The 17,788-nt window shown below is 37.6% G+C and overlaps 1 protein-coding gene across 1 annotated transcript; it reads left to right on the top strand.

The window, feature by feature from the left end:
• Positions 1 to 1,940: 1,940 nt before the first annotated feature.
• On the top strand, positions 1,941 to 13,456 carry LOC148550869 (uncharacterized). Its single transcript, XM_088494648.1, has 3 exons — positions 1,941 to 3,166; positions 12,647 to 12,722; positions 13,271 to 13,456. The coding sequence occupies exons 1-3, from the start codon at positions 1,941 to 1,943 to the stop codon at positions 13,454 to 13,456; spliced, it is 1,488 nt and encodes a 495-aa protein (XP_088350774.1).
• Positions 13,457 to 17,788: the final 4,332 nt, after the last annotated feature.

Here is a 17,788-nt window from a genome sequence, read left to right as displayed (position 1 = left end):
TTGCATATAAAAAAAAAGAAAGGCGTGTGACGCAACCGCATTGCTCATGCGATCGCGTTAGTTGCAAAAAACCACCTCCCACGCGTCCGTGTCATTCACGCGGCCGTGTGATCTGGAGATTGGCGTAAAGATCTAACGCCCAGAAAGTTGGGCAGGAATCGTGCGGCTGTTGTGCGTTTCGCACAAAATGACCCACGTGGTCGCGTCCCTGACGCGATCGCGTCACTTGCACAACACCCATGCCACGCGATAGCGTGAGCGACGCGTTCGCGTCGTGCGGATATCATGACACCTCAGTGGAGACAGAGAGTTGCGCTAAAACGACGCTGGAATTGTGCGTTTAGCATAATTTCCAGCGACGCGATCGTGTGCCTCACGCGATCGCGTCATTCATCCTTTTACCCATTCCATGCGATCGCGTCAACCCCCATTACACCCCAGCTACGCGACCGCGTGCCCCACGCGATCGCATGGATTCAAATTCATTAACCCCCCAGTAACGCGAAACCCTACCCTGTCGTGCCCCCCAACCCCTTTCTTCTTCCTCTTTTCTGCAACCCCCCCTCTCTGCCCCTCGCCACCCCAAACACCTCCACCGTCGACCACCCAGCCACGACCGCGACGCCACCACCCCCTTCTTCCTTCCCTCTCTTTCTTCTCTTTCTCTTCTCTTCTTCCCTCCACCACCGCTGCCACCGCCGCGCCCAGCCACAGCCACCAAGCCACCATCACCGCCGCTCCACCCACCACCAACACCCTCACCCCTTCCCTTCCTTCCCCCTTAACACCTACCCCTCCCATTACCCCAAACAGCAACCCTTGCCACCGGCCAGCCGTTCACCGCCGCGCCAACCGCCATCACCGCCGCGTTAGCCACCACCGCAACCACCCCCAGCCATCTCTCAGTCCCTTAGCTTAGTTCATATGCCTACCAGGTTCCGCCGAACGCCACTCTTATTTCAATTCGTAGTCAATTGCATTTTTTTTTCGTTTCTGTTTACATTTAGGCTAGTTAGAAATGCATGTTGTAGTGGATTCTAGGTGGTTAGGTAGCCTAAGATGTGGTTAGTGGATTTAGGCCTATTTAATTGTGCTGTTCTTGCTACTTGTTTTATAATTTTTGCAATTCTACTGTTGCTGTGATCTAAGTATTGTTCATATGATGTTCTTACTGTTCATGCTGCTATTGCGACTGCTCTTTCATGTTCATATTATTTATATCTATTTGCAGTTTATTTTAGTTTATATGAACTATTCTGCTTGCTGTTTATTTTCCGGGAACATCCAATTTTAGCCGAAATGCTGCCCAATTTTCTATAAATCGTTTTGATTCTCATTCATGTCTTGGTTTTGGCATTTTCAATTTTGCTTTCTTTAGCTTTCACCAAACCAATTCATGAATGCACGGGCCAGCATTCTTATTCCTTTTGTTTTCCCGGTTTATAAATCACATTATTGATGATTTGATTTCAAATTTTCGTTATTGGTATATCTATATGAATCATCAACACCTTGATTTCCTTGCTTAAATATGAGTTGTCTGTTGCTTCAAATTGTGAAATTCTTGTTACCTAGAAACCAATCATCATGCCGCTTACCTTAACTTTCTTTTTACTAACTCATTGATTTTTTATTTCTAACCTCTTTTTCAATTTAAAACAACTTTTAACTTTCTAACAACCCCCTCTGCTTTTTGACTCACTCTTCACTGTTACTTTTTAACTCAAGGCCTGTTTATGGTTTTTCCTAATTAACATGAATTCTACTACTTTTTGGATTGAAATTTCTCATCTCAGCTTTTTATTCCCGAACCAATCCAAAATGCACAATTCTTTAACTCATTTAATTATTCTACTGCTCCTTTACCACTATGTGCTTATTTTGTTATTTGCCTACTTGTTTTCCTATTTTTATTATATCATAGATTTCTGTTTTTTAGGATGTCTGACACTCAAAGAAAAGGAAAAGGAAAGGCAACAACTGGCAAACGGAAAAGAGGAGAATCCTCTATGTCCATCCTGGACATCATGCATGATGACTACTGGCGGGAGAAACACTTTACCCCACAGGAGAAGGTTGACCAGCTACTCCATGCCACTGATCCCACTAAGTTTGTAAACAGATACTGCGAGTTGAAGTATCCGGTGTTTGCAACCTCCAGGAACCTGTACCTGGAGCGGACTCTGAAAATTCCGGAAGAACTCCAGCAATACACCTCCGATCAGATCAAACAAAGAGGCTGGTTCTTCCTGGAGAGAAACCTGACAGAGGTCAATGCTTCTTGGGTAAGAGAGTTTTACTGCAATTACTTCAAAACTTCCCTAGATGCAGTGAACATAAGAGGGAAGCAGATACTGGTCACTGAAGAGGCCATTGAGGATATTTTGAAGCTTCAGCCTAAATCCGATCAGCTCGATGGTTACCAAAAGGCTGAGGAGGACATGCGCTTTATGAGGTTTGACTGGGATGCAGTCAAGGCAAGGATAGCTCTTGACCCGACTATCCCATGGGTCATGGGTCGGAACACCACCATGCCTATGGGAATCAAGCGGATATACTTAAATGATGAGGCTCGGCTCTGGCACCAGATACTGAGCAACTTTGTTATGCCGAGTACTCACGAGACGGAGCTACCTGCCACTATGATCACCCACCTCTGGTGTGTGATGGAGGGTAAGGACCTGTACCTGCCACGATTCATCCGGTACTACATGGCCAGAGTCCACGTCAGAGGCACTCTTCCCTTTCCATATCTGATTACCCAGCTCGGCCGTCGAGCTGACGTGCCTTGGGAGGATTCTGATGAGAAGCCACCTGCTGCAGAATGCAAGAAGATTATCCCTCACAGCAGGAACTTTCTGGCTTTGGGCTACAGACCTCCATTCCTCACTGCCCCTGATGAGACAGCCACACCTTCAGCTGGCCCCTCTTCATCTACTGCTACCCCAGCTACCACCACTGCACCTCCACCTGCCTCAGAGCCAGTTTATCACCTCGTGCACCGCCTATTTCAGCAGCTAGACCAGATGGAGCACCGCAATCGACGTCGATATGAGAGATCTGAGCGTCGCAGCAAGCGACGCTATGAGCACCTAAAGCTGATGATACAATCTGGCGGCGACATCCCTCCGAGCCTGACACACCATCAGAGCCATCTGAGGAGGAGGCGGATGATCATTAGGTGGAGACCCATCCACAGAGAGAGGCTGAGCAGGCAGGCCCGGAGCAGGCTGTGCCACAGCAGGAGGCCCCGCATCAGATTCAGGCTGCAGACCTAGAGGTTCCTATTCAGTCAGCACCTCCTCTACAGCAGGCAGACCCTCAGGCCACCACCACAGAGACTCCAGCCACACATCATTCCAGTGATGACACTCCTTCACACCCTGCTTGAGTGAGCATCGAGGACGATGCTTTATATTAAGTGTGGGGAGGTCGCCATCTCTGGCGTATTTTTCTTGGTGAACCACTACAGACTCTTTTTATTTTATTACTTTTCTATATTTTGATTTTTATTTTTATTCCTCAGTACTTATACATTGCTCTTTTTATGTATTTTTACTCTATTTTCTGCATTTTGCACTTTAGTTCATATTTTAGCCGGGTAAAGTATATTTTTTGTTCCTGAAGTTTAATAAAAGTTTTAAAAATACCCTTAAGTTTTATTTTGTTTCAATTTTGTCCCAGAAGTTTTCGATTTACATCAAACATACCCCTAACGGCTAATTTTTCAAAATATTTAAGACCAATTTAACAACAATTTCATAAAAACAACCCTCAATACAAGTAAATCAAGCATAATTTTCATGCATTATTGTTAGATTGGTCTTAATTTTTTTGAAAATTTAGCCGGTAGGGGTATATTTGATGCAAATCGAAAACTTTTGGGACAAAATTGAAACAAAATAAAACTTAGGGGTATTTTTAAAACTTTTGTCAAACTTCAGGGACAAAAAGTATACTTTACCCTATTTTAGCCAGTTAGTTTAGTTGCAATTCTAACTTATTAGCTATAGAATATGTGGATTAATTAGTATAGTTTACCCTTTTAGCATATGATAAGTTTGGTTTAAATTGAAAATAAAAAGGAAGTAAACTAGAAACTTTAACATAATAAAAACAATCCACACCTTGTATATATAGCATTACATGTTAGTTAGTTAACAACATTTCATCAAGGAGAAACACTAAAACTTTAAAGCCACCCTAAGGTTTACATTGAGAATAATGGGAACTCTTAATTTTTCACTTGCATGACATATATAACTGAGATATGATTTTTGAGCTAGAGAACACACAGCCTGTGAGTTTTGAGCTTAATTGTATGGTTACATTCAAACCATAATATTTTATTCCTGTGTGTTTCGCCCTTCTTTTTTATTCTGATGTTCTTTACTTTGTTTTAATCTATATGTCCAATTATAGAATATAGATACATACCAAGAAAGAGATTGAGGCCATTGTTTGATTCTATCTCACTTATCCCAAAATTAGCCTACCTTTTACATCACTCTTGTTAGCCCCCTTGAGCTTTTAATCCCCTCTTGTTCTATAAACCACAATACTAGCCTTAAGCAGAAAAACAAAATAAAAATCCCAAGTTGAATCCTTGGTTAGCTTAAGATAGAAATTGTGTATTGTTTAAGTGTGGGGAACCTTATGGGAACATGGATTATAGAAACAAAGGTAGAAAGTTAAAAAGAATAAAGACATTTCAAAATAAAAGTTTTCGGAAGCATGCTCATGTGAAATCAAAACAATTAAATTACCATGTGCATTAAAATATATATATATATATATAAATAAAGGGGATACAAAAAATTTCCCAATTGCAAAATAAAAGGAATCAATGCACATGGGACAAAAGTTAAAGATAATATACGAGCTTGCAATACAAAGTGAGAAAATTTGGGTAAAAAGGTAAAGAAACCTTTGAATTACAAAATATGTATGTTAGGTGAGATCTTAGGTGAGATCTTAGACTAATCAAGGATTCACTTATTAGCTCATTTAGCCTTATACATATACCTTTACCTTTACCTTGACCCCATTACAACCTTAAATAAAAACCTCATGATTTTTGTATGTCTGTATTCTGTAATTGTTGATTGGTTAGATGAAGAACAAAGTTATAGAAAGTAAGGATAAAAAGAAGAATAGAGTGATTAACCCAATAAATATTGAGTGACTAGAGAGTAAACACAAAATCCAGTGAGGGTTCAATAGCTCATCAACATATATCTCTGCTTAAATTGTTAATTGTCTTGCAAGTTTGTACAATATTTTTCTTTCCCATCTCAATTGTAAAAGTGCTTTAACATTATCTAAGGTTTGGCTATGGATATATGATTCCTTGAGAATGTGAATTAATTCAACTACATATAAGTTTTATATACAAGTGAATGACAATTAGAATTGTATTATTCATTTAGGTAGTTGCATTTCGAGTAGATTGCATTGCATGAGATTCCACCACTTTAATTTTAACCTTACTCTTTATCTTGGATTTAGCATGAGGACATGCTATTGTTTAAGTGTGGGGAGGTTGATAAACCCATATTTTATGATATATTTTGTGCCCAATTTAAGTGATTCATTCAATCCTTCACCCACTTATTCATGTTAATTGCATGGTTTTATTTTTCCTTCCTTATTATGTGATATATGTGAAAAACATGTTTCCTATGCTTTAAGAATAATTATTTTAATTACCCTTTATTACCATTCGATGCCGTGATTTGTGTGTTGAGTAGTTTCAGATCTTCTAAGGCAGGAATGACTTAAAGGATGGAAAGGAAACATACAAAAATGGAAGGAAAGCACAAAATAGAGTTTTTAAAGAAACTGGCAGCGACGTGAACGCGTGGGCGACGCGGCCGCATGCCTGGCGCGAAAAGACAGTGACGCGAACGCGTGACTGACGCGATCGCGCGTCACAAGCAAAACGCAGATGACGCGGACGCATGACCGAAGCGAACGCGTGATAAGGAAAACTCTAGATGACGCGACCGCGTGACCCACGCGGACGCGTGACAGAGGCCACGCACCAGAAATTACAGAAAACGCTCCCAGCGATTTCTGAAGCCTTTTTTGGCCCAAATCCAAGTCCAGAAAACACAGATCATAGGTTATGAAGTGGGGGAATGTATCCATTCAGAAGAGACTCTCCAATTATTCACTTTTCATGATTTAGATGTATTTTTTAGAGAGAGGTTCTCTCCTCTCTCTCTTAGGATTAGGATTTAGGATTTTTCTCGCTTTCATGATTGCCCCTTTCTATCAGGTTCAACATTCCTTTTAATTAATTATTTTCTCAATTTAATTTATGAACTTTTCTATGTTACAGATTATTCTTTTAATTAATGTTATTTGAGGTATTTCAGTTTATTATTGCTTTATTTTATTTATGTTACTGTTACTTCCAATCTGAAGATATTTTTATTCGAGTAGATTTACTTTTCCCCTTTTGGTCTTGGTTAAGAAATCAGTAACTCAGGAGTTATCATACTCAACGTGATCAATAATTGTTATCTTTGCTAATTGAATTGAACTTCAATAATTCCAGTCCTTTCTTAGGAATTGACTAGAACCTGAAGATCAGACTAATCAATCCACTTGACCTTCCCTTGCTTTAGTAAAGGCTAACTAAGTAGAATTAAGACTCAATTCTCATCACCATTGATAAGGATAATTAGGACAGGACTTCCAATTTCTCATACCTTACCAAAAGTTTATTTTATAGTCATTTACTTATTTTAATTGAAATTTAAATTACTTGCTCCTTACTTTCAAAACCCCAATTTACATTCTTCATAACCAATAATAAGAACATACTTCCCTGCAGTTCCTTGAGAAGACGACCCGAGGTTTAAATACTTCGGTTATCAATTTATTTAGGGGTTTGTTACTTGTGACAACTAAAACGTTTGTAAGAAAGGATGGTTGCTTGGTTTAGAAACTATACTTGCAACGGGAATTTATTCTGAATTCTAAACTGTCAATCTTCAGTTCTTCAGTCATTTACTTTTTACATTCCGTATCATTCTATTTAAATTTCAATGTCAATTTAAACAAATTTTGATGCTATTTTTGTTTCTGATAAGAATTCAATCCAATAAGTGTGAATCTGCCTTCATTCAACTAAATAAGATTCTAATACAATACAAAAATGTTCATTCAAATCTAATATGAGGAGCAATATTCCTACAGAAGAAGTAAGAGCAATAGAAAAAGAAAGAAAGAAAGAAGAAGAATAAGAAAAAAAAATGCAGCACTAAAAAAGAAATTTTTGTGTTTTTCAGAAAAATTTTGATGTTAAAATTAAAAAATTTCTGTGTCACAATTATAATATTTTGATGTTATTTTTTTTGATAATTTTGTACAATTCAAAACTCTCATTCCTCCTCCTCCTTCTCTTATTCTTTTTCTTCTTCTTCTTCTTCTTCTTCTTCTTCTTCTTCTTCTTCTTCTTCTTCTTCTTCTTCTTCTTCTTCTTCTTCTTCTTCTTCTTGTTTCACTTTCTCATAATTCTTGTTTCACCCTCTTAACAAGAACTTGTGTCACGATTAATAATTTTCAGCGTCAAATTTGAGAAACTTTTGTGTCACAATTAAGAAATTTTGGTACTATTTTCTGATAAATCCTGCAAAACTCAAAACTCCTCCTCCTTTTCATCATCATCATCATCATCATCATCATCATCATCATCATCTTCTTCTTCTTCTTCTTCTTCTTCTTCTTCTTCTTCTTCTTCTTCTTCTTCTTCTTCTTCTTCTTCTTCTTCTTCTTCTTCTTCTTCTCCTTTTTGTTTTATCTTCTCATAATTCTTCTTGTTTACTCTCTTAACAAGAATAAAACAAGAAAAAATCAAACAAAAAAGAAGAAGAAGAAATACATAATGCCGCAAAATCACCAGGAAGAGGAGAAGGAAAAGAAAAAAATATAGCAACAACAGCAGCAATACAAGAACAACAATGAAGAAGAAGGAACGTGAAGAAAAAGGAGGAGGAACACAAGATATGAACGTTCACGTTAGCAGAAAGTTGGAGTGTGTAAACACGCTTTCACTAATGAAACTTGTTTTTGTTGGGTTTGGACTAATTTGGTTAGACTTGGTTACCAAAAAAGCTTGGATGTATAGTAAGACCGGTAAATAATATATTTGAGAAATATTAGATAATTTTTTTCATGTAAAATTGATTGTTAAAAATTATTAAACGATAATTTAGTTAAATGTGTTAAATCATTATTTTTAGGCCCTGCTTCTTAGCCCAAACATTTGAGGAATTGCTGAGGTATTTGAATTTGGAGACCATGTGGTGGGAATAACAATCCAAATATAAAAAGGGAGCTCTTCGCTCTCTTCAAGGTATGACCTACATTTTACCCTAAAATCCTACACCTCTCTTACTTTCTCTGATTTGGATGTCGGCATGTCTTTGCAGGTATCCTCCCCCTATTCCACAAGCAACAATCTCATTCTCCGACTCATTCATCCTACCTTTGGTGCTATCCCGTATCATCATCATCATCATCATCATCATCATCATCATCATCATCATCATCATATAATCCCGGAACATTGGCACCATCTATGGAGACCATAGGTTGTGGCGAGTGATGGACCCCGATTTCCAACACTCCCAGAGCAACCACCCTTCGGAGGAACTGGTAGTGATAGCACATGTATTATGCAAGAACACAGACATTAAGTCCAAAATCTAGAACAAGGGTTGATGGCTCGAGATCGTTACCAACTCAAGTCAAGCCATAAGGCTCATGTTGAAAAGAAGCTGAAAAGGAGTTGCTGAAGCGATCCGATGTAGGGGGTTCCTGATAACCTTAGTGGGACCCACTGTTAAATGGTTTAATCACTTCCTCAAGGAAAAATCTCAACTTTTGTGGACATCTTTGAAAAATTATTGGCTCAACCTGGATAGTTGATGCGTGAGCATCTTTTCTTTATTTTCTCATTATTTTAGATATGAAATTATTGAGTTTTAATTAGATTTTAGTGTTTGAAGCCTATTTGGATACTACTTTGAGTCGCTTTAGTATTTTAATTATTTCAGGTGAAGTCGAAGGAGAGTGTCTTTCCACCTTTTGCTGGAGGTATCACAAAGAATTGTGTCTTTCCACATTGAAAGAGTGTTCCTTTCCACTTTGCAACAAGAGAAGAATGTAGGAAAAATAATACGAAGGAGAGTGTCTTTCCACCTTCCCCACATCCACATCATGAAAAGAGAGGGAATCCTTCGTCCTTAACTTGCCAACCTCGTGAGCAGGATAAACCCCCCGTCCTCACCACTGACAGGATAAAATCTCTGTCTCCATAACGATATTGCAACCACGAGCAAAACGGAATGGAACCTCTGTCCTTGCTTGGTGCAAGCGCCAATATAATTTTCGAGGTAACATGCAAGTGGGATCTCACCCAGACATTGCCATCTCAGGCAATCTGGCCATACTCAATCATTGTCAACCTCAACATTTACAATCACCATCTATCAGAGATATAGTGCTCAACACACTTTTGGGATATAGTTTTCGTCACACTTATCACTCATTCTTCTTCCTCATCTCTTACCCGAAGCAAGTGGACAACGCCATTGCCTCTTATCTGGTCACATATATCTCAATCAAACTCATAATTAACTCATTTCTCCTTATTCTTCTTTCTCTTAACCAACCTCCTCATTAAATACCTCTCGACTCAACCACATTTCATTACTATTATCATTATTTACTTCTTATTCAACATTACCAATGGCTCATTAATTCGGTTAACACCTTGTAAAGTTTTCCCAAGTATCTCCTCAACTTATTTAATAGACTCATCCCCGTTCTAAAGCTTAAAGACTCACTAACAGACCTTAAAGAATTATAAGAGATTTGAAAAGATAGAGGACTAACTTAACATTCAAAAATCTTCTTTTTGGATAAAACAGGGGACTCGCATCGCGTGCGTACTCTCATGTACGCGAGCTTTCAAAAATTGGGTTCCACGTATGCAGTCCTTGCTCCGCGTACGCGAGATTACAAAACAGTGAGCATAGCTCACGTCCCTTTTTCTCAAAAAGCTGCTAAGTCATTAAAAATTAATTTTATACACCTAACTTCTGACGCGCATAACGTTTTTTGTTAAAAATCATTTTTAATCCGTTCTTCGAATGACGTAAACTTCACGGACCCAATTTTCATTCAAAACAAGTTTGGAGGTCCGGAAGCCGAGTTATGGCCTGCCAAAATTCGGTCAAAAATCAAGTTTTTCTCAAACATCACAAACCTATATTTTTGCAACTTCTCAATTATACCGATAACACAGGCTTTAAAACATCACTAAAACGAACCAGACCATATCTCATCACTCCTCTTTCACTCCATAATACACCAATTGTACAATTTCATAAGATTTAACCCAATAGTCCATATTCATAACAAATCTATATATAAATTATCAATACATCATTATCCATCATCAGAATCATCATGTTACCAATATCAACTCAATACATATTGCATTAATCAAAACCACTAAGTTTGCACCAACACATAATTCAACTTATCCTAGGTCGTCTAGCCTACATTTTCACATAACATTATATATTATCTACAAGAAACCAAAATCATGCCTTAACTGATTCCTTCCTAATGTCAAAGTACCTCAATTATCTCCATTCCTTAAGTGTCCAAATCCCCGAATTCTCATTGAATGAAAACTCAACCTCCACGGTTCACTTTCTAGTCATTGATACCACCAAATTTGTCTCTAAAAAACACACACACACACACACACACACACACACACACACACACACACAAAATCAAACTAGAGTTCATAATCATCAATGGTTCACAAGAGTTAGTGGTTTTTCACCTTATCGACGGAAATTCGGGACAACCACACACACACATATATATCTAATGCCACAAAAAATCAAACTAGAGTTCATAATCATCAATGGTTCACAAGAGTTAGTGGTTCTTCACCTTATCAACAGAAATTTGGGACAAGATCTGGCAAGTCCACAAAGCTAATTTGATCCTAAACACTAAAATTTAACAAAATCTAAACACTTTTATTCAAAGTTTTTGAAATTGGAAAAAGAAGAACTGGTTGTGCAATTGAGATTTTCTTACCAAAATTTTTAGTGAATTTTGTAGAGAATTCCGAAACGAACGCGTGGCCACTTACGGCTCGTCAATCGGAGCTCCAAATTAAAAGTTATAAGGATTTGAAATTAGAAATGGGGGTTTGGTTTTCTAAACGTTAATCTTCTTTTCTTCAGCATATCTCCATGGGTGAATGGAATGAAAGTTCGTTTTTGGTGTTTTTATAGGATGAGTCTTGGGTCCGGTTCAACCAGTTTGGTCCGTTAGTCTAATTTTAAGTCAAAATCTTTAAAATTAGTATTAAAATTATTATTTTAATTATTTATATCCTTTTAACTTATCAAATTTAACTTCCTAATTTCTTTAAATAATAATTAATTTATTGGTTAATTATTTACTAATTACTCGGGGTTTATAATTAGACTGAAAACAAAAAAGAAAATAATTATAACCTAGTATACATTTAGAATATGTACGTACAAATGTTAACAAAAAACTAATATTAAATAGAAATGACATTTATACCTATTAAAGTTTTTCATACTTATGAAGTAGCCTTAAATGTCTTAGAAGTTTCATTCCATCCTATTCCACTTTTGGATTCTAGTTCTTTTACTAGTACCATTGGTTCTTTGAGAGCCTTTAAACGATTTTATACTTTGTCTTATTGATACTTAAAATTTTTTTTTATTAATTTCTTCTACTGCTTTTTTATAGGCTTCTGTTGAAAATGCTCATCTTCCTTTTGTTCCTTATTCTTTTGTTCTCTAAGAATTTCAAGTAACAAATCATTCATGTTTATAGTCCATCTAAAATATGCATCTGGTTCATTTTCTCCTTTAACATCAATAACTTTTTGAGTATACATATTGTTACTTATTTTTATATCCATAACAAATTTATATCATAAAATGTACCAATAATTAAAAGTCCTCCCACCTAGATATCACATAGGAGAATTTTAAGTCAAATGTATAAGTTGTCAATATATTCATTGTCGGATAACTTTTTCTTCCTCTATATTTTGATACATCTTTTCAAATTTTAACACGAATACATGTTCTATCTATAACACTGACACAATTCTAAAAATTTTAATGAAAATTAGTGATACAACCATTTCAAAATACAAAAAATATACAGAAAAATAATAAATGAATTTTATTTTAAAAAATTACCTTAAAATATGGATAAATTTTTTTTTAACAAAAAATTTTTAATGAAACAACTATACCATCTGGTTGAATTAAAAATTGATCTTCAAGTATTATTATAATTTTAAAAATTTGGTGAAAATAATGACTGACTATTTTAATAGATCAATAAAAGAAAAATTTTCTGTTCAAACACTTATTTGACGACTTAAAATATGTAAAAACTGTACAATTTATTTTTCAATACAGTTATGTTGAATATCTAAAAAGTTTCTTTCTACAAAATATATCAACTAATTTTTTAAAAGTATCGTAACTCATACATATCATAGAATGTGAGTTATAATGTGCTTTTAATTAAGCTATCAACTATTTTTTTACAGAGGTAATGACCAAATCAGTACCCGAAAGATTGAAACGCTGACATTGCGGTACCTGACTATTGTAATCGACAAAATGGTACCTGGTTAATTTTATAATCTGACAAACGTGTCTATAAGCTTGCCGGACCAAAGCTCCGGTAAGGACAATGCTTACCTGGACACCAGATTTTGCTGACAAATCATGTTTTATTTGAGTTGTAATTTCTAATTAATTAATTTGTTAGCCTAGGTGGAAATTAGATCAATTAGATTTTATTTTGTCCCAAATCAGAACTCTTTGCCCTAATTCCAAATTAACAAGTGCTGTTTCTGCTTGGTGACTTACTGTGACTTAGTGTTTCACTAAGAGTAAAAGTGAAAGGTCACGTAAAGAGGGAGAGACGTTGCTCTGGTTACTTGGCGCGAAGAAGAACGAAGACGAGTTGAGAGACATTGTCGAAGTCGTAGCGTCAACAGTGAGGGGTTGCTAGTGGCATCATCGCGACCCCAGTCTTCGCTAGGAAGAAACCTACGAAGAGGTAAGTTCGCCTTCACTCCATCCTCTCATTTACGTGGCTTTTGTTGATAGCATTATGATCATTTTGATTGTTTTATTCATTGTATCTTCCCTCTTTGATTTTTTAGATGGATCGTCTAGTTACGTTTGTTTATCATCACATGAGTGCATTGAAAAGGGGTGTTGACGGTAATGTGATATACGACGGGGGTTTAGTAACTGAGATACACAGGGTGAATGTGGAGACATGTAATTTATTCTTTGTTGAGGGGTTATTTCTAGACTTGGGTTACCCTGGATACAATGAGGTGTAGTGGCTAGAACCTGGTTTAGACTTAGGTAAGGGTCTTAGAGTACTTAGGACAGATGCTGAAGTCATGAGAATGTGTGAGAGTGCGATGAAGAATGACAACACTGTCCACCTATATTTTGATCACCCCATTGATGCAAACCCTGAAATCATTGATGAAGAATTCGTGTCTGATGGTAGCAGTGATAGTGTGGTTGAAGTCAATCCAGGCGGTGATAATGTCAACGAGGTTGAAGTTACTAATAAGGTTGACGGTCAGGCTAATGAGAAGGAGAATGAAGGTGTGTATGAGACCAGTGGTGAGGTTAATGAATTGGATATGGTGTTGAGTGTGGTTGTGAAGGAGAATGTGAATGAGGTTGTAAATGAAGCCACTGTTAATGTTAACGAGTCGAACAAAGGTGAGAGTGGTGCAGGGGAAGAAGCTGCGAATGACGGGAATGAGGAGAAAGACACAGAAGGAGCATCAGCTCCGGAGAAACCTGCTAAGAAGGTTAGAAAGAGACATCCAAGACCACTGGTATGCAAAATTATGATCATCAATAATGGCGCCAAAGGACTTGTGATGGGAAAATTTGGAAAAACGAATTCCAAACACCCAAAACTCACCGGCAAGTGTACCGGGTCGTATCAAGTAGTAAAACTCACTTAGAGTGAGGTCGATCCCACATGGATTGATGGATCAAGCAACTTTAGTGGGTGATTAGTTTAGTCAAGCTAACATTGAGTGATTTGAGTGACAATTGAAGCAACAGAAAGTAAATGACAAGAAATTATAAATTACAGAAAGAAAATTGGACAGATACTTAAAGAGCAAGAAATGTAAATTGCAGAAACTTAAATGACAAGAAATGTAAATTACATTAAATGTAAAGGGAGTGGGTGCTGGAAATTAAAGAAAGCAATAGATCAAGCAACTGGAAGTTTAACTTGCAGGAAAGTGTAAATGTGCAGGAAATTAAACCAAGCTAAATGTGAACGGAATATGAAATTGTAGAATGCAGGAAAGGAAATTGCAGTAAAGTAAAAGTAGCAGAAGAATTAAATGGCTTGAAAGTAAATTGAGTTGGGTGCTGAGAATTAAAATTCAACAGAAAAGTGTAAATAGCAATCAAACAGAGAAGTAAAAGATGCAAAATCATGCAACAGATCTAAACAAAAAGGGAAATTGCTTGAAAAATTCAAAACAGCAAGACTGATGCTTAATTTGCAGCAATTTAAAGAATGTTGAAGATCTCAGGAGTGGAAGAGACTAGAAAGCAAGTCTAGATCTCAAATCCTTCCTTGATCCAACAATAACAATTGCAAATTGAAAATGGAAAAGTAAATTGCAGAAGAAGAACAAGAGAAGTTACAGATAGAGAATGAAAACAGAATTCCTTCCAATCTCAATCCAAGATTTAAAACAGAAATGAAAACTAAGAGAGAGAGAGCTCCCAAATGGAGCCAACCCCTATACTCTCTAATGGGACTGACCTCCCCTACTTTCTAATGGAGCTCCCCTTTTGAAAATGAGAATGATGCCTTTATATAGGCTTTTTACAAAATAAAATGAAATTGAAATGAAAAATAAATTAAATGAAAATCCTAATTCTAGCTTGTTCTTGTGCCTTTGAGTGATGATGTGGGCTTTGCTTGCTTTGGATTTGAAGAGACATGGGTTTGGTTGGCCTTGATTCAATTTGGTGAAGAATTGATTTTAATTGGAATTTTGGTTGAATTTTGGCCCAATATTGCACCTCCCAGGGACGGCTCAGTTGGAAAACCAAACTGAGCACCCAATGTTGCCTTGCTTGCTTGATTTAGTGTGCGTTCAGCCTTGCCCATGTTGCATGACACTAGAGCTCAGTTGGAATTTTGAACTGAGCTCTAGTCTTGGCCGTGTCAAAAGTTGTGCGCGTCATGGCATCCTTGGCCGTGTCACTTGCGCGCATCACAGCCCCTTGGTGCACTTCTTGTTGCGCATCATGCTTGCTCCTTGGTGCTTTTGGGCGTGCCAAAATGTGGGGAGATGGGGGAATGTAGCGCTCAGTTGGGAAAACCAACTGAGCTCCCATTTTTTCCTTATGTAGCGCTCCACCTTTGAGTGTGAGGTCATGTGTTCGAACCTTGGTGGAAGCACTTTTGTGAGCCTTTTCCTTGAATTTTCTTGAGTGGGAGCCCGATAAAGCTCAGTTGGGAAAGTGAACTGAGCACTCTTTCCTTGCTTTTCTTGATTTCCTTGTGTCTCCCCCTTCGAGCCTTGGTGAAGCCACTTTGGTTTATTTTTGCTTGTTTTTGGTCCTTAAAGATGCCTTTCACTTGTGCCACAATTTTATGCCAAATATGGACTATCATACATCGTTGGAAAGCTCTAAATGTCAGCTTTCCAACGCAACTAGAAGCACATCAATTGGACGTCTGTAGCTCAAGTTATAGCCCTTTGAAGGAGGCATGGTCATGCTGTAAACGCCCAAGTTTTAACTTAGCGAAAATTCTTGCTTCCAAGCTAAGTTTTTCACGATAAAGCTAAGTTCACTAAGTGAACTGAGCTTTGTGAGTGCTGATTGCAAATCTCCTTTATTTGGTCATGGGCCACGCTTTTAAAAGCATGGCCTAAGGCTCCAAAGTGTGCTCCAACTTCAAAGTGTGCCCCAAAACTCTTTTTTTTTTCTTCTTTTTAGTTTATTTTGTGCTTTTTGCTTCTTTTTCTTCTTATTTCCTACAGAATTTTTCAAATCAAAAGATCAAAGAAATATAACATTCAAGCACAAAAGCATTCAATATTTAAGCACAAATCATCAATTTCTTGTATGAAGAAGCATAGAAAAACATGACATGTTGACATGTCATCAACTTGGAGCTCTTAAACATGAATCACACTTTGTCACAATTCCGCACAACTAACCAGCAAGTGCACTGGGTCGTCCAAGTAATACCTTACGTGAGTAAGGGTCGATCCCACGGAGATTGTCGGCTTGAAGCAAGCTATGGTCATCTTGTAAATCTCAGTCAGGCGGATTCAAATGGTTATGGAGTTTAAGGTGATGAAAATAAACATAAAATAAAGATAGAGATACTTATGTAATTCATTGGTGGATTTCAGATAAGCGTATGAAGATGCTTTGTTCCCCTTGAACTTCTGCTTTCCTATTGCCTTCTTCCAATCATTCATACTCCTTTCCATGGCAAGATTTATGTTGGGCATCACTGTTGTCAATGGCTACTTTCCGTCCTCTCAGTGAAAACGTTCCAAATGCACTGTCACCGCATGGCTAATCATCTGTCGGTTCTCGATCATGTCGGAATAGGATCCATTGATCCTTTTGCGTCTGTCACACGCCCCACAATCGCGAGTTTGAAGCTCGTCACAGCCATCCCTTCCCAGATCCTACTCAGAATACCACAGACAAGGTTTAGATGTTTCGGATCTCAGGAATGGCTGCCAATAATTCTAGCCTATACCACGAAGGTTCCAATCTTAGATTAGAAACCCAAGAGATACACATTCAAGCTTGTTTGCATGTAGAACGGAAGTGGTTGTCAGTCATGCGTTCATAGCTGAGAATGGTGATGAGTGTCACATAATCATCACATTCATCATGTTCTTGGGTGCGAATGAATATTTTGGAGAAGAAATAGACTTGAGTTGAATAGAAAGACAATAGTACTTTGTATTAATTCATGAAGAACAGCAGAGCTCCACACCTTAATCTATGGTGTGTAGAAACTCCACCGTTGAAAATACATAAGAACAAGGTCTAGGCATGGCCAAATGGCCAGCCTCCAAACGTGTCTAAGATAGCGTAAGACTTATCAAAGATGAAAATACAATAGTATAAGGTCTTATTTATAGAGAACTAGTAGCCTAGGGTTTACAGAAATCAGTAATTAATGCAGAAATCTTCTTCCGGGCCCACTTGGTGTGTGCTTGGGCTGAGCATTGAAGCTTCCATGTGTAGAGACTTTTCTTGGAGTTAAACGCCAACTTTTGTGCCAGTTTGGGCGTTTAACTCCAGCTTTTGTGCCAATTCTGGAGTTAAACGCCAGAATTCTTGAGCTGACTTGGAACGCCTATTTGGGCCATCAAATCTCGGGCAAAGTATAGACTATTATGTATTTCTGGAAAGCCCAGGATGTCTACGTTTCAACGCAATTAAGAGCGCGCCAATTGGGCTTCTGTAGCTCCAGAAAATCCACTTTGAGTGTAGGGAGGTCAGAATCCAACAGCATCTGCAGTCCTTTTTCAGCCTCTGAATCAGATTTTTGCTCAGGTCCCTCAATTTCAGCCAGAAAATACCTGAAATCACAGAAAAACACACAAACTCATAGTAAAGTCTAGAAATATAATTTTTAT

Source organism: Arachis ipaensis, chromosome B7, assembly GCF_059453495.1.
Source record: "Arachis ipaensis isolate K30076 ecotype BB chromosome B7, ASM5945349v1, whole genome shotgun sequence".
NCBI lineage: Eukaryota > Viridiplantae > Streptophyta > Magnoliopsida > Fabales > Fabaceae > Arachis > Arachis ipaensis.
The sequence above is the reverse complement of the archived record's forward strand: the minus strand, read 5'-3'. Positions and strand labels throughout refer to the sequence as shown.

Coding starts and splice junctions, on each gene's coding strand:
- LOC148550869 (XM_088494648.1), top strand. CDS start 1,941: ATGTCTGACACTCAAAGAAAAGGAAAAGGAAAGGCAACAACTGGCAAA. Junction 3,167..12,646: donor CAGAGCCATCTGAGGAGGAG/GCGGATGATCAT, acceptor ATTTTTTTACAG/AGGTAATGACCAAATCAGTA. Junction 12,723..13,270: donor CTATTGTAATCGACAAAATG/GTACCTGGTTAA, acceptor TTGATTTTTTAG/ATGGATCGTCTAGTTACGTT.